The sequence below is a fragment of the Salmo trutta genome, chromosome 24, assembly GCF_901001165.1.
Source record: "Salmo trutta chromosome 24, fSalTru1.1, whole genome shotgun sequence".
Taxonomy (NCBI): domain Eukaryota; kingdom Metazoa; phylum Chordata; class Actinopteri; order Salmoniformes; family Salmonidae; genus Salmo; species Salmo trutta.
Window position 1 is genome coordinate 13,538,449 of NC_042980.1, and position 21,747 is coordinate 13,560,195.

Here is a 21,747-nt window from a genome sequence, read left to right on the forward strand (position 1 = left end):
AAGTCAGTCCGTCAAATTTCTGCCCTGCTACAGCTGCCCCGGGCAGCTAAATGTTATTGTGAAGTGGAAACGTCTCGGAGCAACAACAGCTTAGCCACGAAGTGGTAGGCCAGACAAGCTTACGGGACCACCGAGTGCTGAAGCTTGTAGCACGTAAAAATCATCTGTCCTCTGTTGCAACACTCACTACCAAGTTCCAAACTGCCTCTGGAAGCAATGTCAACACAAGAACTGTTTGTTGGGAGCTTCATGAAATTGGTTTCCAAGGCAGAGCAGCCGCACACAAGCCTAAGATTATCATGGGCAATGCTAAGGGTCGGTGGGAATGGTCTGAAGCTCGTCGCCATTGGACTCTGGAGCAATGGAAACGCGTTCTCTGGAGTGATGAATCACACTTCACCATCTGGCAGTCCGACAGATTAATCTGGGTTTGCCGGATGCCAGGAAAACGCTACCTGCCTGAATGTATAGTGCCAACTGTAAAGTTTGGTGGAGGAGGAATAATGGTATTGGACTGTTTTTCATTGTCCGGGCTAGGCCCCTTAGTTCCAGTGAAGGGAAATCTTAACGCTACAGCATACAATGACATTAGAGACGATTCTGTGCTTCCAACTTTGTGGCAGAAATTGTTTTGTCGAGATCGGTGTGGAAGAACTTGACTGGCCTGCACAGAGCCCTGACCTCAACTCCATCGAACACCTTTGGGATGAATTGGAACGCCGACTGCGAGCCAGGCCTAATCGCCCAACATTAGTGCCCGCCCTCACTAATGCTCTTGTGGCTAAATGGAAGCAAGTCCCCGCAGCAATGTTCCAACATCTAGTGGAAAGCCTTCCCAGAAGAGTGGAGGCTGTTATGGCAGTAAGGGGGAGGGGGGGGACGACGACGACCAACTCCATATTAATGCCCATGGTTTTGGAATAAGATGTTCGACGAGCAGGTGTCCACATACACATGTGTGTACTACAAACTGTCCCCCTTGGGCGAGGGCCTGTGTTTTGGCAGTGTCAGTAGTAGGATAACAAATGTAGCATGGCGTGGAGGGCCAAGTGATATCTCCACAGGTCATTGCACTTGAAAAGTGGGATGAATTTTCAGAAGTATTTGTCTAATGGCTCCAAGTATGAGAAGCACCAAATAACACAACAGCTCATGGAGAGAGTGGTTTTAATTTACAAATTGTTTATATTATAAATTGAATTTATGACATGGATGCATGAATGTATTTCAGTCTCAATATGGGAAAGTCAGCAACTGGAGAAACTGAAACTTTATATTTATTGTTATCAAGCCTTCAAATTCTCCATATCGCTTCTAATTAAAATCACATTAAGTCTGTAGCCCTCCCTTGCATGCCAAAGGAGTGAGCAGTGACTCTAAAAGATTGCAAAGAACTTTGGAAACTCACTCCCCAGTTTCAGAGCCAACGCCTCCAACCAACTGGAATACTGTCAGCTGACATCATCTCCAAGCAACCGTTCCTGACCCAAATAAATGGGACATTAAAAGTGTTATGACTGTGGCATATTGTAAAGAGATGATCTTTGACTCTTATTTGATATTCAATATTAGGAAAGACACAAACATCTTCTCATGGGTCATTTTGTTTTACCACCAGTGGAATTTTTGGGATAGGTGATTATTACAAACTACACATAACCACATAGTTGTCTTTCTGACCATCTACACTATGTGATATATCTATGAAATCATCCATACAACCAATTATTTTTAACTGTATTGACAAAAATTAAATAGCCAGTCGTTGATTATAATGCACATAAGATGCACACTGGTTTGCCTCCAAAATGCTTCCCATCACCTCAACATGTGGTCAAGGAAATTTCTCAGAACAACTCTTACGGCAGGAAATTAGCAGAGTTCAAAAATTACTGAAACGTCTGCAACAATTGTTACTTTAGTTACTACACGTACTCAGTATGAGGTGGAAGAATTTGGGTTAGAGTTGATTGAAAGACGAACATCTCAAGCCCCTCTGGTTGTGGGCTACTAAATGAGTCAAACCCTTTGCCTTAGACATGACATTATGTCACTAAATTGCAATTTGCTTGCAACATGTGTCCAAAAATGTGTTGCAACACGATCTTTTTGGGGGTATAGAATGGTATAGAATAGATGAATGAAATTAAGGGATCCCAGTTAAGTCTGGGAAAAGATTTGAACTGAAAAGGGTTTGGAATGACATAAGACTCCATGGGTTACAAAAGTCTCATATTTTCCAACTGATGTCATCTCAAGATGATCTCACATGTTTAAAAATTCCACAATAATGATCTAATATACACGTTTTTGTCATTTCCTCATCAATCTTTAGAAGCATTTCAGCACCCCTCCAAATAATAGTGACTAATGTTACTTCTAAACATGAAGTGAACAATAATGTAATGTAGACTAGAGTTGAGAAGAAAAGCTGTTGGCTGACAGCTGACAGAATGAATCCAAATACGTTCTCACACAGAAGCCTCTTAATTACTAAATACACCCAGAATGAATCCACTTACCTCGAGCCAGAGAGTCGTCGTCGTGGAGTACGTTGGGACACATTATCATCCATGTCTAGCTGCACAGGTTTAACAAAGTCCCTCGGACTACCGAAAGTGAAGCAAAGCACACAATTATTCATATTTCATAACTAAAATTGCACAGGTTTACATCTGGAGCTGTCCCATCCGAATGCTTGCAGTGGATGGTCGAAACCCTATTGACAATCGGGACAGAGTTTCGGATGGTAACTTGCCTTTGGTGCCCGGCATGCAAAGTGGGACACAGGACAATTATGATTTAATTAAGCTCATTGTGTTACTCGTCATCTCTTACCATGAACGCCCCTGTCCCTCCGCGCTGCTGTCAACTTTCATCAGTATTTATTAGAGAGAAGAAAATAAATTATACCGTACAAAATATAGCGTGGCGTTGATTCGTTCAGTGATACATTAGGCTACTGTGCGTTCAAAATGAATTCTAGAACTCCCACTTCTATCTTGATCCACACAACAGTCGCTCCTCTGTTCCAATACGCCGCCAGCACAACCCAGTCTTTCCATCGTTTAGCCAGCAGTCCACATTTCAAAGTTGTGACACGGTGCCTGCTACAAGCACTGCTAAGTTTTCTCTGCCAAAGGCATACCAACTCCAAAAATCGACGTCAAAACGTACGAGTAGAGATTCAAATAACCATTCGTGGGGCGTCGAATAGCTTCACTCTTCTCCCGTTTTTACTCCCAGCGGTAATTTCACCTATCCATCCCGGAGGGAATACACGTACTTGCCTGATTTTTAAATGAATTCAACAGTGAAAATGTATGTAAAAAATTGTACTGCAGGAGACAATTCATATTACTTTTATTTTTAGTGAAGTGAACAATTCGGGTTTACATTTATAATATTGAAATATACTAAATATTATAATCATGAAATTGCCCAAATAGTAAATGTATAACATATTCCCTCTAACCAGCAGTGGAAAATGCACTACCATTGGACAAACTTCTTTAACTACATTGATCTTCGAAGGGCGTGAAATCAAGGCAAGAGAGCAAAAGGTTACCTTCGACAAACCTTTTTATAAAAGTTTCATTTAGTCTGATTATGTTACAGCGACGTCGTGTGGTAGGCTTCTCGAAGGTAACTTCTCGCGAAATTCACAGTGGAACTTTGTCTCAGTCTGACATACAAACTGATTAATGTATTGCATTATGGCACTTTCACAAATAGTAGCATAAATTATAACACACACATTCATTGCAGAGGTAATAAATAAAATGAGCATACAAAGTCATATCACAAAACCCCAGTGTGTAATAACAACGTTTCACCTAGAATTCTGCGTTGAATTCTGAAAGAGTAGCTCAGTGAGTGGTGTGGGGGATATGGAGAGGTTGGAAGTTGCGCAGTAAAACATCTCGGCACCATGGGAGCAGTCTTGGGGGAACATAACCGCCATGATCAAACCAGTTGTCATGACAAAGACACCAGCTATGAGGATGAGGCAGGGGATGCGGTTTTCACCTTGGAACCAGCGCTCTGTGGAAAGCTTGAGGTAGCAAGCTGATGGAATGATGAAAATTAAAGGTGTGGCACTTACAACACCCTGGAAGACAAAAAAAAACATTTGTTAAAAAGATAACCATTGCAATTTTAGTAGAGAAATAAGTTACAACAATTCAAAAGGTCATCCGGCTTACATTTAACACCAGAACCATACCCAGACAGTCGTAGGCCAAGGATAATGCTGTGCACGCTGCAACTATGAGCAAGGTGACCGCCACATGGGCATGGTTGTTGAGAGACCCTTTAAAAAAAACATTGGATACTACCTGCAAACATAAAAGAGAGAATAAGGACTTGATTTTTAGAGGGTGATGTGCACTAAAATCAACGAACACTGCGCCACAACATACTGTCCTGTGCCATATGAAGTGGCATGTGCATAAATAACGTCATACCTCTCGAGTCACAAAACACTCCAGAGGAAAAGTTGTTATTATACTGATGCCAAAACAGAAGCGACCAAAAGTAGCCAGGTCATCGTTCCCACAGTAGTTTTCAAAGATATCACCTGAAAATATAGAGGCGATCAGAAAAAATGTACTCTTTAGGCAGTGTGTATATGGATGCACTTGGGTCTAACGCCACGAGATGGTTCTATGATTCTATGTGTTGTGTTTTACCTTGTGTGTACCCAGTGAAGGTAGCATAGCCAGTCGCAGCAAACAGAATACTGACAATCATAGCCGAACCAACAGACATGTGGGTGACACGAGACCAGTTACTTAGGCTCTGTTCCTTCAGAGAGCCGTAGATCATAAAGCTGTTGTGATGGCAGATAAAGGCTATGGAATAAAGGGATATGGCAAAGTATTACAATCTAGGAACAGTCGAAATGACATTTTTTGTGTGGTCGTTTTGTGTGGAGTTCCTCTATTATGAAACTTGATAGCCATTACCATACAATATGAAGATGTACACGTGTATAGGTCGTTTTGTCTCGAGCAAGTATTACTTGTACTTTACAAATATACAGTTGATGTAGACGAGAACTGACCAAAAGACATAACACCAACGGCCTGAATCGCATTCCACCTTGCAAACACCCACGCATTCTCTGTAGGGGGACTAAGGACACAAAGTAATTGGATAAACATGTTGTCAGCCATTTTAAGTTTTTCTAATTCCAGAGCAAGTGGTTTCAATAGTCGTTTAGTTGACTGGAATATAAAATATAAACAGAATGTGTTTCAGATTGGATTAGGATATGATATAGCATGTGAGTGAATAGGTTATGACAGTGTTAAGTAATATAATGTACATATGTGGTCCCAGGGTAGCTGCTCTGATGATAACAGTGATGAGGATGAAAACCGTCAACACCATGGACAGTAAGGACACCTGAAATCACATAGATAGATGCTTTAGCTCACAAATGATAAAATGAGTCAATGACTCCTTAAATAAATGTGACAATATGTGATGAAGTCTTACCTTTCCCAGCTTTGATATATTCCGGAAAAGAGACAGGGGTAATGTGAATAGAATAGTGGATACTGCGATGATAAAATGTCTCTCTGCAAGTATGTGGCCCGGTCCAACTGCAAATAGCATATATGAAAAATATAAATTAGCAACGTGCAATTAACAAAATGTGGCCTTGGTGTTTGCGCTTAATTCAGAAAAACTGTGACCTATTTTTTACTGTCACTGTATTAGCATATCAATGCACACAAGTTGTGGCTTGAATTTGTTCAGATATATTACATGAAAGTACAATGTGCCATACTGTACCTCCAGGTAGTCTCTGAAACACTTTGGTCAACGTGTCACCAGATATGATGTTGTAGCTGATCATAGCTGGGGAAGACACACATTGTGGTTATGTTCCAATCCAAGTCCCAATCTGTACCTGTATATCAGTTTGTATGAGACTGCTCAATCTCATAAAATCTTGGTTGTAACTAGTTCTGATTTACTTTAAAATGGCACCTCCATTCAAAACTTACCAATGAAAGGGTATAGGAACTGCAATAAAGACAGAACCAGAAATCCAGTGATACCGAAAGTGCTACGTACAAGTGACTGGTAACTATTTGTCCCTGAAAGATTCCCTCCTCTTATCAACAAGATGATAGAGTAGTCTGCAAGGAAGAAACAGGACAATGCCACAATGTTAGCTGTTGAGTTAAATACATTTTATCGTAAAAGGGAGTTCATCACAGTTGTCACCGTTACAGAACCTACCTGTAATAAATGCTACCAAAACCAAGAGAAAAAGGCCAAGGGGAAGGCCAGACTGGTTTAAGGAGTATGGCAAACCTGAAAAACCAATTAAATGACAGATCATGTTATCACAACATATTCAAAAATATCTAGATGTTTTTAAGAGTTTATATTTTCATTGTACTGACACAAAAAGTTGAGTCATACAATTTAGAAAGAATTTTGGAAGCACAAAAGAAGTATTATGATGTCAGTGGTCATATGATGCAGAGGCCAACCACCCAGGGGCTGATCAATGTGGCTGAGCTACACTACCGTTCAAAAGTTTGGGGTCATTTAGAAAGATCCTTGTTTTTGAAAGAAAAACAAATGTTTTGTCCATTAAAATAACATAAAATTGATCAGAAACACAGTGTAGACATTGCTAATGTTGTAAATGACTATTGTAGCTGGAAATGGCAGATTTTTTTATAGAATATCTACATAGCCGTACAGAGGCACATTATCAGCAACCATCACTCCTGTGTTTCAATGGCACGTTGTGTTAGCTAATCCAAGTTTATCATTTTAAAAGGCTAATTGATCATTAGAAAACCCTTTTGAAATTATGTTGAAGACTTCTCTGTCCAGTGTCTGTGTTCTTTTGCCCATCTTAATATTTTATTTTTATTGGCCAGTCTGAGATATGGCTTTTTCTTTGCAACTCTGCCTAGAAGGCCAGCATCCCGGAGTCGCCTCTTCACTGTTGACATTGAGACTGGTGTTTTGCGGGAACTATTTAGTGAAGCTGCCAGTTGAGGACTTGTGAGGCGTCTGTTTCTCAAACTAGACACTCTGATGTACTTGTCCTCTTGCTCAGTTGTGCACCGGGGCCTTCCACTTTCTATTCTGGTTAGAGACAGTTTGTGCTGTTCTGTGAAGGGAGTAGTACACAGGATTGTACGAGATCTTCAGTTTCTTGGAAATTTCTCACATGGAATAGCCTTAATTTCTCAGAACAAGAATAGACTGATGAGTTTCAGAAGAAAGTGTTTTGTTTCTGGCCATTTTGTGCCTGTAATCGAACCCACAAATGCTGATGCTCCAGATACTCAACTAGTCTAAAGAAGGCCAGTTTTATTGCTTCTTTAATCAGACCAACAGTTTTCAGCTGTGCTAACATAATTCTATTCTAATGATCAATTAGCCTTCTAAAATGATAAACTTGGATTAGCAAACACAACATGCCATTGGAACACAGGAGTGATGGTAGCTGATAATGGGCCTCTGTACGCCTATGTAGATATTCCATTAGAAATCAATCGTTTCCATCTACAATAGTCATTTACAACATTAACAATGTATACACAGTATTTCTGATAAATTTGATGTTATTTTAATGGACAAAAAAAAGGCTTTCCTTTCAAAAACAAGGACATTTCTAAGTGACCCCAAACTTTTGAACGGTAGTGTAGATCCTATGATGTTTTCTATTCCCAGGAAATCATGTGATCCTGCATGTTCAACGTATATAACTTGCTTATCTTATTGGGTAACATGATTGACAACTTATTAGACAGTAACTTGCAACAGGTGCTCCCCTCTCAAGAAGGGTGACATTGCAGCTATTGCCACCCGTAGGTCTATTCTGCTGTGCTACTGAAATACAAACATGATGATCCCACAGTTGAATGTATAAACACTAATTTACCTATTATTCCAGATCCTATTATCGAATTGATGAAATTAAAAGAGGCTGATATCATCGAACTTGTGACTTTTCCTCCAACCACCTTTTGGGAAGCAAGCAACGGTTTCCCTTCGCCATTCTCAATCTAGAGTCAAATTAACACATTTTAACACAATTAACACATCATGTTGTAGAATGGTGGTAATCGTGAGTATCAATAAAAGTAAACCTATTCGTATCATAGTAAGTCGGCAGCCTACCTGTTGAGCTTCCCGGTCTCCACTTTCCTGTATTGATGTACTCATTTTTGTTCCACCTGGTGTTCTAAGTGTTTCCGTCAATTTATAAACGTTCTATCCGCATCTCTGCCATGAAATTGATTAACCGGGCAGAATGTTGAAAACTTTCCTGATCGGAGTCGTTTAAATTCGCCTATGAAAAACGATGGCAACAGCGCCCCTAAATGGCTTAGTACAACACTGGGTGCGTTCCTAATAGGTCTAGACAATTTCTGCATTGGGTTGCGCTGATTACAACATCATTATACTACTGATGTGGTTCCTGAAATGTGAAATATAGACCTGTGCAGAATTGTATATCTGGAACGCGTTCAACCTGTAAGCTGCATTCGACACAAATACCCAGTCGAGTGAAATGAGCTTTAAAAGATTAGTATCCAAAGTATTTCTTTGTTCAACTGAAGGAGTGAATATGCAAAAACGAACAAATAAAAATAGGCATATACGTCCTTTGCAATTAGGGACAATGGAATAAATAACATGTTGGGTTCTATTCAACATTTGTGAGGGTTTCAAAGAATTCATAGAGTTTTGGTCATGTGTTAATATCAATTGTTCCATTATGAAAGAATTGTAGCCTACTGTACATACCCCAGTGTGATCAAGTCAGCTGACATGAGAAGGCCTAAAAGGCTAGAGTCAATTTAGGTCAGACATGTTTTTCTTTTTCTCAGAAAGATAGTCACATGTAGAAAAACAAAGCAGAAACACAAAATTAAACTCAACAAAAACGATTTGGGAAATAAAATTGTGTATGTCTGTGGTATCAACAATACACATGTGTTATGAATTAAGACTTTAAATAATATCAAAAGTAGTACAATGTGTTGTTAGGCTTCACTACTGTATGTGAGATGAGCTGTTCTTCGATTTATAAGAGTGTATAACATGACACCACCATCCAATGTTGGTACAGAAAAACAAAGTCTCAATCAGTTATTAAAGTATTTGGAACATTTAAAGCAGTTGAGATCACACGCATCACTGCACATTTCAAAGTTTCTCATCACACTCTTGCTTTCCCATAATGCATGCTGTCCTACCCAGGATTGCGTAAGCTCAGTCCGGGCCACATTGTCTGGCTGGCACTCAGACAAACGCTTGCTCTTTAGAGCACCACCCATCAGGGTCCCTGTCTCTGAGCATTGGTGTCCTAGAAACGACTGAACGTGTCAGAGTAGTTTCTGATGATTCAGAGAAGTGGGTCATGGTGGAAACTCACACACTGGCCAACCGTGCTATAGCAACATGAACCCAGCAATGTCCCCTGAATGGAAGAAAAAAAAAGCGGTTTGTTAGTCATACATCAGCGTGGGCCCCTTTGGCAACGAAAGGAACTTACCCAGAAAACAAAACCTTTAGAGATTCATGATGTAATTAATATAATTGAATACAATTAAAAAGTAGTGTTAGTGTAATTTACCCAAATTAGAGTTTAACCAACACATTTTACCCAATTGGAGACACCAATCTATATGTGCTTCCTTCATTAACTATTTCACTCACACATCTCCAGTCGGGATCAGACTTAACCGATCCTCTGGTGTTGAATGGAAAACTATCTACACGTTCAATAACACTGTTTTCTCTAAAAAATACAGAGTTGATGGTTGCTGCACTTCAGTAATTGGAGGAATGACACAAAGCAGCATTTCATTCCGTTTGATCCCTGAACAATGCTGCCTGCAGCCCCTAGGTGCCCTCAGAAAACGTGAAGATCTGGGTGTATTTTAGAGGTAGAATGACAGAGGGCAATATTCACACTTTTTTTTATACGTGCCTTCTTATTTATCAGTCTCTTAATTAACAAACATCTAATAAAATAGTAATAGATGCATCAAAGTTGGTATTTTATGTTTTCTTAGATTAGGCTATTCAAAATGATGACAACAAGAGTAGGCTACTAAAGGGTAGAAAGACGAAATGGATTCACACACGGTAGTGACAATGCACACATGGTAGTGACAGTGTGTAGCGAAGCCTTTAGTTGGATGATAATGAGAAAAAACACCCCCTACTTCACTCACCACTAGATGATGATCTGACACTTTTGTTATGTTTTTTTTAAAAGGTGTTACAGATACATGTAATCTCCAGTTCAGTGATGCCAAACTGTAGGCTGGCTCTCTATTATCGCTTCCCGACATCCACGACCACAGCAGACATTATTTATGATCACGCACACAACCCTGCATCTCTGCAGTCATTTGTACCCGGTAACAACCGGAAGCGCAACAGAATGCTCTGAACAAGGCGACTGTGGTGGCAGCAATTTCATAACGCTCTCCTGTGTGATTTTTTTGGGGGGGGTCCATCTCTGGGAAATACTACATTACAGAGAGGAGAACCTTTTGACTTAATCAAGTATCCACATGTGTCCTCGAATCACCTTTTTACTCGGGAGAAAGCAACATCAAGGCGTGCCTGGCGATTTTTGGCGGATTCTTCCCCTTCTTGGATGAAAAACTAATGGTGGGTGCAGGGGATGGGAATGGATGCCATGGGGCTGCCCAAAGGTGGGAAATGTTGTCTGTGTAATTTAGATAATTCTCCAAAAAATGATTTATTTCTACAATAATGTAATTTCTCAGTAGAAAGCGGAGAGGGAGCTGTCCCTTTTTTTCCCCAAAAGTGATGCGTCAAAGCTGATGGAAAAATAGGGGGAAAGAAGATGCCTGGAAGGCCCTTAAACAATAAAGATCAATTATTGCTAACTGAATGTTCCATGATGCGTAGGCCTAACCTATATATGTCCTATTCAAATAATTATGACAGACCTTCGTATATCTACTCAAATAATTGAGTTTAGGGTAATCTTTATTATGGGCATCTTGTCATTTTGACAGGCTATTACCAGAGTTTACAGATCTTATTCATTTAAAAAAGAACAACTGTGGCGTAGGTTTTCAAGGGAATTTGTCTTGTTGGGTAAAATAAGCTCTTTAGAAGATAATACAATGATCCTGCTAGTTATGACAGCTTTGTGATCAAACCTCATTCTTATGTCAATGGATCAAACACTGCATCAGGCGTGAAGTATATATCCTCTGACAACATTGTTCTTTCGGCATTTTTGATCTCCCAGAGAAAATATAGTTCACCACAAATTATACGTGTTCCCTACTGTAGCCTAATTTAACCTTGTCAGAGCGGATATCAATCGAATGTGGTCGATCACTGTGATCATAATATTGTCCCCTCTGCTGCTGTTCCTGTATCAGGTTTATAAAACAGATTATTCCAGTTGACCCACCTAGAGAGGGTGTCACTTCCTGGTATTCCAACCTGTTAGATTCATATCAACAGTGGCAAAAAGGCTACAGACGATGGAACAGCCAGACAACGATAACCTACTGTAGCCGACACTTCGGCCCCTGGGACTAGGACGTAATATGATTATTGCCGAAGAAAGACTATGACAACTGAACATATATCAGTCAATAAATGATTTCGACATGATCCCACTGGGAAAACATGTTTTTATTTATTAATCTGCGACATAGGCCGGTCATAACACACCAATATACATATATTTGTAGGCTATAAATCATAATCAGTCTGTTCGAACTCATCATAATGTATAGGCCTGCATTATTTATGGTGTCGCTGACGACCTAAATGTATCATACGTCTCCAATCACTCGACAAAGTAGCCAAATCTTTCTTCAAAATTGAGGAGGGATGCAAGCAGTGTTTGTGGGCGCTTGGCTATAGTACTGTCGTGTATGTGAATGGGAAGGGTGGATTGAGGGTGTTGGCTCTACCAGACTAGCTGGGTAGGGCTGAGATTTTGCTATGAGAAAGGCGTTGGAGCCTTCTCTAGGGAAATAACTAAAGCCGCAAGTATAGCGATAGCAGCTGCCCCCCCCCCCCCATTGAAAATCTGCCATTGATAAAATAACCTGTTTGATTCCCTCATGTAACATCTCACGCGGTCGTATAAACAAATCTGAGATTAGCCGAAATCTAGGCATTCATTTTTGGATGTGTACACGCGCCCTTTTTCATTTTCTGTTGTTGTGACCACTTATTTAGCCGATATTTACCTTCCCTCCGCAGCCTACCAAGGAGCACCTTCTGGATGAGACATAGGCTATAGCCTACCATACAGAAGCAGTGTCAGGCTGCATGTCAACTTTGATTTAACAGGTTATGGTAACAGTCAATCAGATGTCATGAATGTGTTGCCCATAGGCTGCTGATAATGGTTTGAATATGATAATGGCCCTTCATACATTCTCATCTGTTGTTTGACTGGTTGGCCAGATAGCATATCTTTAGGCTATGTATTTCACCTCAGCAACTTGCTTTTGCTTGCTGTTGACAGCTTAGAACGTTGATTTTGTACTATTTTGTTGAAGCATAGGAAAAACAGCAATTCCTAGCGCTATTATTAATTGAATTTCTCATAATAATATAATGTGTAACATGATATAATAACATAATCGTATCATGTGTTTGCATGCATGAGTAAACTAAATCAACAAGCATATTTAGTCATGAAATGTAACATCATATACAAAAAGTGATATGCACACTAAAACGAGTATGATTTTAATCGTTACATCATTCTCGACTCTTATGTGGGTAATGCCATAACTTTTTAATCTCTCCTTCTTGGCCATATCTCTTGTGAAATAATGGAGAATAAATCGTCGACATTCACACAACCAGCAGCCACTCTGTAAAGGGGATATCAGGCATTTCTGCACTTAGCCTAGTGCGGTTAAACTTGCAGCACCATAGACAGCAGCACATGCGAGAAAATAACCCGCTCAAATCCCTCAATCAACAGCTCCCATCCACGAGAGAAAGTAGCCTAGTAGTTGCTTTGTTGACAAAGTGATTTGTCTTTATTTTAATAACAGACTAAACAACTCACGTCCCAATGGGCACACACTGGTTGAATCAACGTTTTTCCCACATCATTTCAATAAAACTACGTTGAACCAACGTGGAATAGACGTTGTATTGATGTCTGTGCCCAGTAGGGTTGGACTTTCAATGTGGTTTATGGTCGGCTTTAGTAGGCAATATGGCACTTAAATGCCAAAATGCTTTCGCACAAATAAGAAGCTGATAAAACGTCTGCTGATGCATGGCAATTACAGTTCATTTGGGAAAGTATTCAGACCTTGACTTTTTCCACATTTTGTTACTTTACAGCCACATTCTAAAATTGATACCATTTTTTTCCTCATCAATCTACACACAATACCCCATAATGACAAAGCAAAAACCATTTTTTAGAAATGTTTGCAAATGTATTACAAATAAAAACACAAATACCTTATTTACATAAGTATTCAGACCCTTTGCTACTAGACTCTAAAATTGAGCTCAGGTGCATCCTGTTTCCATTGATCATCCTTGAGATGTTTCTACAACTTGATTGGAGTCCACCTGTGGTAAATTCAATTGATTTTACATGATATGGAAAGGAACACATCTGTCTATCCCACAGTGCATGTCAGAGCAAAAACCAAGCCATGAGGTCGAAGGAATTGTCCATAGAGCTCCAAGACAGGGTTGTGTCGAGGCACAGATCTGCAGCATTGAAGGTCCCCAAGAACACAGTGGCCTCCATCCTTAAATGGAAGAAGTTTGGAACCAGTAAGACTCTTACTAGAGCTGGCCGCCCTGCCAAACTGAGCAATCAGGGGAGAAGGGCCTTGGTCAGGGAGGTGACCAAGAACCCAATGGTCACTCTGACAGAGCTCCAGAGTTCCTTCGTGGAGAGGGGAGAACCTTCCAGAAGGACCACAATCTCTGCAGCACTCCACCAATCAGGCCTTTATGGTAGTGTGGCCAGACGGAAGCCACTCCTCAGTAAAAGGCACATGACAGCCCGCTTGGAGTTTGCCAAAAGGCACCTAAAGGACTCTCAGACCTTGAGAAACAAGAATCTCTGGTCTGATGAAACCAAGATTGAACTCTTTGGCCTGAATTCCAAGCATCACGTCTGGAAGAAACCTGGCACCATCCCTACAGTGAAGCATGGTGGTGGCAGCATCATGCTGTGGGGATGTTTTTCATCAGCAGGGACTAGGAGAATAGTCAGGATCGAGGGAAAGATGAACGGAGCTAAGTACATCTCTCTGTACTTAGCTCCGTTCATCTTTCCCTCAATCCTGACTAGTTTTTAGCTACTTTGCAACTACTTAGCATATTAGCTAACCCTTCCCCTTGATGAAATCCTGCTCTAGAGTGCTCAGAATCTCAGACTGTGGCGAAGGTTCACCTTCCAACAGGACAATGACCCTAAGCACACAGCCAAGACAATGCAGGTGTGGCTGAATGTCCTTGAATGGCCCAGCCAGAGCCCGGACTTGAACCCGATCGAACATCTCTGGAGAGACCTGAAAATAGCTGTGCAGCGACGCTCCCTATCCAACCTGACAGAGCTGGAGAGGATCTGAAGAGAAGAATGGGATAAACTCCACAAATACAGGTGTGCCAAGCTTGTAGCGACAAACCCAAGAAGAATCGAGGCTGTAATTGCTACCAGAGGTGCTTCAACAAAGTACTGAGTAAAGGGTCTGAATACTTATGTAAATGTAATATTTCAGTTTTTTATTTCTATACATTTGTTAAAATTTCTACAAATTGGTTTTTGCTGTGCCATTATGGGGTATTGTGTGTTGATGATTGAACAATTTAATCTATTTTTGAATAAGGCTGTAACATAAGAAAATGTGGAAAAAGTAAAGGGGTCTGAATTCTTTCCGAATGCATTGTATATCGCACAGACTTTTACATTTTGCCTGAGAAGATTAAAAATCTTCACTACATTGAGACTAATTTCTATTTGAGACCACTCGACCAAACTTAATGTGGGTCCATGTGAAAGCGGGGCGCCCGTTAGAATTAGTGAAACATGGAAGGGGAAGGCTAAGGTTGTCGGCCACTGAGGTCAAGGCCCCTGGTCACGTTTTGTTATGAACAGGACAGTGCTATGCATGGTGAAAGGCAGAGAAAACAAATATGCTGTCATTTGGGGTCAGTAATGATAGAGGAGACAAATGACTCGGCCTGGTCTCATATACTAGACATAATATAGTAAATGTAAATCTGGGACACTGAAATTAGTATGATATGTTATGTTTGGTATAGTTACATAAGAAAGAAGGTTACTTAAGGCAGAAACTAAAGTATACCGCATACGTCTTGTAACCCAAAGGTTATGTGTTTCATTCTCATCATTGACAACTTTAGCATTTTAGCTAATTAGCAACTACTTAGCATTTTAGCTAACCCTTCCATTAACCCCAACCTTAAACCTTTAACACTAACCCCTAGCCTAGCTAATGTTATCCACCTTGTTAATGTTATCATTAGCCACCTAGCCACCTAGATTACGTCTAGCAACCCGAAGGTTGAATGTTCGTATCTCACGATGGACAACTTTAGCATTTTAGCATATTAGCAACTTTGCAACTTCTTAACCCTTTTTAGCTACTTTGCAACTACTTAGCATGTTAGCTAACCCTTCCCCTAAAGCTAACCTTAACCCTTTAACCTAACTCCTAACCTTAACCTTTACCACCTTTTACCCTAACCCCAGCCTAGCTAACATTAGTCACTTATCAAACATTAGCATTTGCCACCAAGCCACTTAGCTAACATCTAGCAACCCAAAGGTTGCATGTTCGATTCTCATCGAAGGCAACGTTAGCATTTTAGCTAATTAGCAACTTTGCAGCTACTTACTAGTTTTTAGCTACTTTGCAACTACTTAGCATATTAGCTAACCCTTCCCCTAACCCTAACCTTAACCCTTTAGCCTAACTCCTAACCTTAACTTAAACCCTAACATTAACCCCTAACTCTAACGTTAGTGTTTGCCACCTAGCTAACATTATCCACAACAAATATAAATTCGTAACATTTCATACGTTTTTCAAATTCATAACAATTTATAAGTTTCATATCATACTAATTGCAGTGTCCCTGATTTAAATGTACTATGTTTCGTCTACCCCAGAGTCCAGGTTGAACGACTTGCCAGTTTTGTGCAGCTGGCTACCTCAAAGTCATGATGTCATGTCACCAGCTTCCAGATGAAAAAAAATATTTGAATCATCTCAACAGCAGCTAATATCTCCAGTTGTCATTAGTGAGTAATACACGTGTGCTATAGATAAATCAGATCGAATCGTATTTGTCACATGCTCAAAATAAAGACAAAAAAGCTTGTAATAGGTCCAATGGAGAGACTTGGTACGAGGATTCCAACCTGGTGTCTCATCGATAACATTGGAAACTGGGAATTGCCTTGATTACGTTTTGATAAAGCTTAAAGGAAGTATTTTCTTCATCATGACGCATGCTCACTATACCTGTTGAAATGTGGTACAGCAATAAAAGATAGAATATCATTATTATATATATTTTATATATATATATTATACAGATATTTACATTTACTGTACCATTATATCTATGTTTTTGATTCTAGAGCAAGGTATACCCACTGGGCACAAACTGGTTGAATCAAAATTGTTTCCATGTCATTTCAACAAAACAATTCAATATGATGATTTTGAATCAACGTGGAAAACTGATTGGATTTGCAAAAAGTCAAAAAGTAAAGGCATTTTTGGAATGTTTGTATTTTTTCAACTTTTCACCGTTAACCTAAATACAATGGCATGGTTAACATTTTTGATGATCTGAAATCAAATCAAATTGTATTTGTCAAACGCTTCATAAACAACAGATGTAGACTAAGTGAAATGCTTACTTATGGGCCCTTCCCAACAATGCAGAGAAATAAAGAGAAATAAAATAAAAATAATGACACTAGGAATAAATACACAATGAGTAACGATAACGTGGCTACTGTATATACAAGGGGTACCAGTACCGAGTTGATGTGCAGTTGTACAAGGTAATTGAGATAGATATGTACATATAGGTAGGGAGGAATTTACTAGGCAACAGGATAGATAATAAACAGTAGCAGATGTGTATGTGATGTCAAAAGAGTTCATGCAAAAAGGGTCAATGCAGATAGTTAAAGAGTTAACCAATAGCCACCAGGACTAACTATTTAGCAGTCTTATGGCTTGGGTGGTAGACACTTTTCAGGGTCCTGTTGGTTCCAGACTTGGTGCATCCGTACCGCTTACTGTGCGGTAGCAGAGAGAACAGTCTATGACTTGGGTGGCTGGAGTCTTTGACAATTTTTAGGCGTTTCCTCTGACATCCCCTGGTATAGAAGTCCTGGATGGCAGGGAGCTCAGCCCCAGTGTTGTACTGGGCCTTATGCGCTACCCTCTGTAGTGCCTTGTTGAAACGGAGTCTGGTGCTCTCTAATGTGTGGATAGGCCACTGGGAGTAAACCGATACAGGACTGCACTCTGGCCAAAAAGTGATGACAGACACAGAAGCCCAGTCTAGGAGTAATGATGAAACAGAGTATACATGTGGACTGTGTACAGAGGGAAACAGGATAAAAGAAAGAGAAAATTACTACAATGTAAATCCAATTAACATTAATGTCAGCAATCTCCATACGCAATTTACAATAAGAGAAAAATAACGCACCATATTCCTCTCAGGAGAATTAACATAAAAATGTATCACAATTGTACAAAATGGTAAAGCAACTGGTGAAGAAAGTTACCCCTCTACATACACATTTCTTGTATTTACATTGAACTATAGCAACAGGAATATTATAAAAGTGAAATAAGTATTTGTTCTGACTTACATTTGGTCAAAAACTGATAAATATCCCTGCAAAAATTAAAATGGTCTGATCTCCAGGAAAGCCAACTCTCAGTTCCATTTGTAAACTAACAATTGGTTGCCATGGTGAATAATCCAATAATAATTGGTAGGACACATGAAAGGAAACATCAAATACTGGTAGAGCAATAAAATGTCCTTGTAGATCTAATTGAATTCAAGGATTCTAAATTCAAATCTAACTTGCTTTAATACACTTCTGGTCAGATGCCAAGCAGTTGCAATACCAAGCGATGATGCAGCCAGTGAAGATGCTCTCAATAGTGCATCTGTAGAACTGTTTGAGGATCCATTCCAAATCTTTTCAGCCTCCTGAGGGGAAAGAGGCATTGTTGTGCCCTCTTCATGACTGCGTTGGTGTGTGTGGACCATGATCCTTCCTTAGTGATGTGGACACCAAGGAACTTGAAGCACTCGACCCGCTCCACCACAGCCCCAGCAATGTGAATGGGGCCGTGCTCGGCCTTCCGTTTCCTGTAGTCCATGATCAGCTCCTTTGTCTTGCTGAGGTTAAGGGAGAGGTTATTGTGCTGGCACCACACAGCCAGGCCACTGACCTCCTCCCTATATGGAACTAAGCACGCACCTCTGAGGGGCCCCTGTGCTGAGGGTCAGCATGGTGGATGTGTTGTCGCCTACCGTCACCACCTGGGGGTGGCTCATCAGGAAGTCTAGGATCCAGTTTCAGAGGGAGGTGTTCAGTCATAGGGTCCTGAGCTTAGTGATGAGCTTGGAGGGCACTATGCTGTTGAACACTGAGCTATTATCAATGAACAGCATTCTCATGCAAATGTTCCTCTTGTCCATGTGAGAGAGGGCAGTGTGGAGTGCAATAGAGATTGCGTCATCTGTGGATGTGTTGGGGTGCTGTGCGAATTGGAGTGGGTCCAGGGTGTCTGAGAAGATGGTGTTGATGTGAGCCATGACCAGCCCTTCAAAGCATTTCATGGCAACAGGGCGATAGTCATTTAGAAAGGTTATCTTGGCGTTCTTGGGCACAGGAACTATGGTGGTCTGATTGAACATTTTACGTATTACAGACTGGGTCAGATGGAGGTTGAAAATATCAGTAAAGACACTTGCCAGCTGGTCAGCGAATGCTCTGAGTACACCTCCTGGAAATCCGTCTGTCCTGCGGCCTTGTGAATATTAACCTGATGAGCGAGATCACACAGTCATTCGGAAAAGCTGGTGCTCTCATGCATGGTTCAGTGTTGCTTTTCTCGGAAGAGAGCATAGAAGGAATTTGGCTCATCAAATAGGCTCAGGTCACTGTGCAGCTCATGGCTGGTTTCCTGTTGTAATCAGTAAGAGAGCAGCCACATCTGACGAGTGTCTGAGCTGACTTAGTAGGATTTGATCTTAGTCCAGTAATTTATGTTTTCACTGTTTGATGGCTGTTCGGAGGTCATAGCGGAATTTCTGATAAGCGTTGGGAGTAGTTTCCCTCTCCTTGAAAGTGGCAGCTCTAGCCTTTAGCTCAGTGCGGATGTTGCCTATAATCCATGGCTTCTGGTTGGGATATATATGTACGGTCACTGTGGGGACGTCGCTTTGATGCACTTATTAATGAAGCTGTTTACTGATGTGGTAAAATCCTCAATGTTATCGGATGAATCCCGGAACATATTCCAGTGAAACGGTCCTGTAGCTTAGCATCCGCTTCATCAGACCACTTCCGTATTGAGTGCGCCACTGGTACTTCCTGTTTGAGTTTTTGCTTGTAAGCAGGAATCAGGAGGATAGATTTATGGTCAGATTTGCCAAAGATGACCTAGAGTTTTTTTGACACTAGTTGCAAATTGTGACATTTTGTTTCATTGCCCTGCATTAAAATCACCGGCCACTAGGAGTGCCGCCTTTGGATGTGCATTTTCTTGTTTGCTTATGGCCCTATACAGCTCGTTGAGTGCAGTCTTAGTGCCAGCACGGGATTGTTGTGGTAAATAGATAGCTTCGATATAGATGAAAACTCTCTTGGTAAATAGTATGGTCTGCAGTTTATCATGAGGTATTCTAACTCAGGCAAGCAAAACCTTGAGACTTCTTTAACATTAGAGATCACGCACCAGCTATTGTTAGCAAAGAGACACACACCTCCCCCTTAACCCCACCTGAAGCTGCCGTTCACTCTTGACAAAGCACTCTTGACAAAGTCCTTGTTCTTCAGGACCCGGTGATAGGATAGTGATTGTACGTTCACCAATAGAACAGAGGGTAGAGGTATTTCATTTACTCACCAACGTAGTCTCATCAGGGAGCCCACTCTTTTGCCTCTCTTGCGCCGTCTCTTTCTCTTTTGAGTCCCGGGGATTTGGGCCTGGTCCGGAATGAGCAGGTACATCCACAGCAGCTGACTTGCTGAAGTAGAAATCTTCATCCAAATCTTATGCCCAGAAGCTGTTCTCAGTCATAGAAAATGAAAATCTTGGCTATATTAGATAAGACTTGTCACCCATCAAGGCTTGAATATGAAATGTATATTTTATTGCAGACAATATAAAATATTTAATTCGGAATAATTGGTTCTATTATTCAGAAAGAAGGTGTCAGCTGTTCATTGCACTCTTTTCAAAACTGCTGCTACTTGTGCATGTGCTCTGCTCCTTCAGTCCATGCACTCAGATGTGTAGCCACAAGCAATATGCATGCCATGACTATGTCCTAATGAAACTGTTGTGAAACTGTATATTCAACTGTTGTGAATATATATATTTCCTATCCCATTTGGAAAATGTACTGTACAGAATAGGGTAGTCTGAATGTTTTCAAAATGTATATTTGTCATTTTGGTAACTATAGTATAAAGGTTGGCTTTGGCTTTGAGGTCAATTTGCCATATGCAGTAAGGCCAACAATAGGAGGAATTTTAAATAAGCCACTGCGGCTGAATTTCGTACACAGTTACAACTGGAAAATTCTGTACAGAAAAACTTTTAGTGGAAAGCCATTTCTTGATGACTTCTTCCGTTTAATGAAGGAAAATGATATGCGGCTACTAGCCATTAAATTGATTAGAAGATGTGGGAGTAGTATACAGTACTAATGCCGATCATAGGCACTTATGAGTTCATTCCAAATTCAGGGTCAATTTGTGCACAGCTGGCTAAAGAGTCAAACTAGTCCATCACAGCTGTGATAATAAAGGTATTTCTAGTATAACGTATTTAATGTATTTATTTGCTTTTCTGTTTTAACAAATCATTAATATTCACCACCCACGACAACACCACTCACATGAAGAATATGGGGGGATATGATCATCTGCCATAACAGAACACAAAGACACCTCACACAGAGGTTACAACAACTACTTTCGTTTCACTAAATCCCTTGATGGGTTTTACTATGTTGACATATTGATGTGATTTATGTTAAATCCAATCCAGCATTGACCAGTGTGTTAGTGATTGATTTCTTGGATCCGACAAGACAAGCAATGTATTTTATTGCACTGTAAAGCCAATGATGTAGAGATAAAGCAGATGTGACAGATGCAGAAGAAGCAGTAGTAAAGGGATGCTTGAAATTGGCATTGTAGTGTCTCTGTGCATCATGTTACTACTCTCTGAGTCTATTTGGAAAATCAGCCTCTCCCTCTGTCTCGTCCCTACTCTTTACTCTGAGACATTTTAAAGTGGAAACTTTGGGCTTTGAACGAGACCATGCCTCCTAGCTGTTGTCTGTGTGATTGGCTCTGGAAGAGAGAGTAATGGGTTAAACTAGAAGTCGCATGTGATGCGAAATCCCTCAGTTTAATCCCGTGTATTATAATGTCAAATCTGACAGAAT

The 21,747-nt window shown here is 40.4% G+C and overlaps 3 protein-coding genes across 9 annotated transcripts in view; 1 reads left to right on the top strand and 2 right to left on the bottom strand.

Moving 5' to 3' along the window:
- LOC115160722 (cordon-bleu protein-like 1) overlaps positions 1-3,212 on the bottom strand; it is a 52,946-nt gene extending 49,734 nt beyond the window's left edge. For both annotated transcript variants that reach the window (XM_029711046.1, XM_029711044.1), the window contains exons 1-2: positions 2,839-3,212; positions 2,523-2,609 (exon numbers count right to left, since the gene is read on the bottom strand). In XM_029711046.1, the coding sequence (XP_029566906.1) occupies positions 2,523-2,609; positions 2,839-2,879 (128 nt within the window). In that variant the 5' untranslated portion in view covers positions 2,880-3,212. The remainder of the gene's footprint in view (positions 1-2,522; positions 2,610-2,838) is intronic.
- Positions 3,213-3,346: 134 nt separating this feature from the next.
- slc38a11 (solute carrier family 38 member 11) lies at positions 3,347-9,028 on the bottom strand. Its single transcript, XM_029711059.1, has 12 exons — positions 8,164-9,028; positions 7,925-8,048; positions 6,256-6,330; positions 6,018-6,152; positions 5,803-5,868; positions 5,503-5,609; positions 5,330-5,409; positions 5,066-5,136; positions 4,692-4,853; positions 4,467-4,579; positions 4,206-4,337; positions 3,347-4,111 (listed from the first exon to the last, which is right to left on the bottom strand). Exons 1-12 carry the CDS (start codon positions 8,206-8,208, stop codon positions 3,833-3,835), a joined length of 1,389 nt encoding a protein of 462 aa, XP_029566919.1. The 5' UTR covers positions 8,209-9,028; the 3' UTR covers positions 3,347-3,832.
- Positions 9,029-10,388: 1,360 nt separating this feature from the next.
- Positions 10,389-21,747, top strand: part of LOC115160726 (sodium channel protein type 2 subunit alpha) — a 52,273-nt gene continuing 40,914 nt past the window's right edge. For all 6 annotated transcript variants that reach the window (XM_029711066.1, XM_029711063.1, XM_029711060.1 and 3 more), the window contains exon 1: positions 10,389-10,674. The gene's annotated coding sequence lies outside the window, so the exon portion shown is untranslated. The remainder of the gene's footprint in view (positions 10,675-21,747) is intronic.

Excerpts from the sequence above, each read along its gene's own strand:
- slc38a11 (XM_029711059.1), bottom strand. The coding sequence starts at position 8,208 with ATGAGTACATCAATACAGGAAAGTGGAGACCGGGAAGCTCAACAG. Across the intron at positions 5,137-5,329 it reads GCTACCCTGGGACCACATAT|TCCCCCTACAGAGAATGCGT; the intron begins GTACATTATATT and ends TTGTGTCCTTAG. Across the intron at positions 4,112-4,205 it reads GTATGGTTCTGGTGTTAAAT|GGTGTTGTAAGTGCCACACC; the intron begins GTAAGCCGGATG and ends TTTGTCTTCCAG.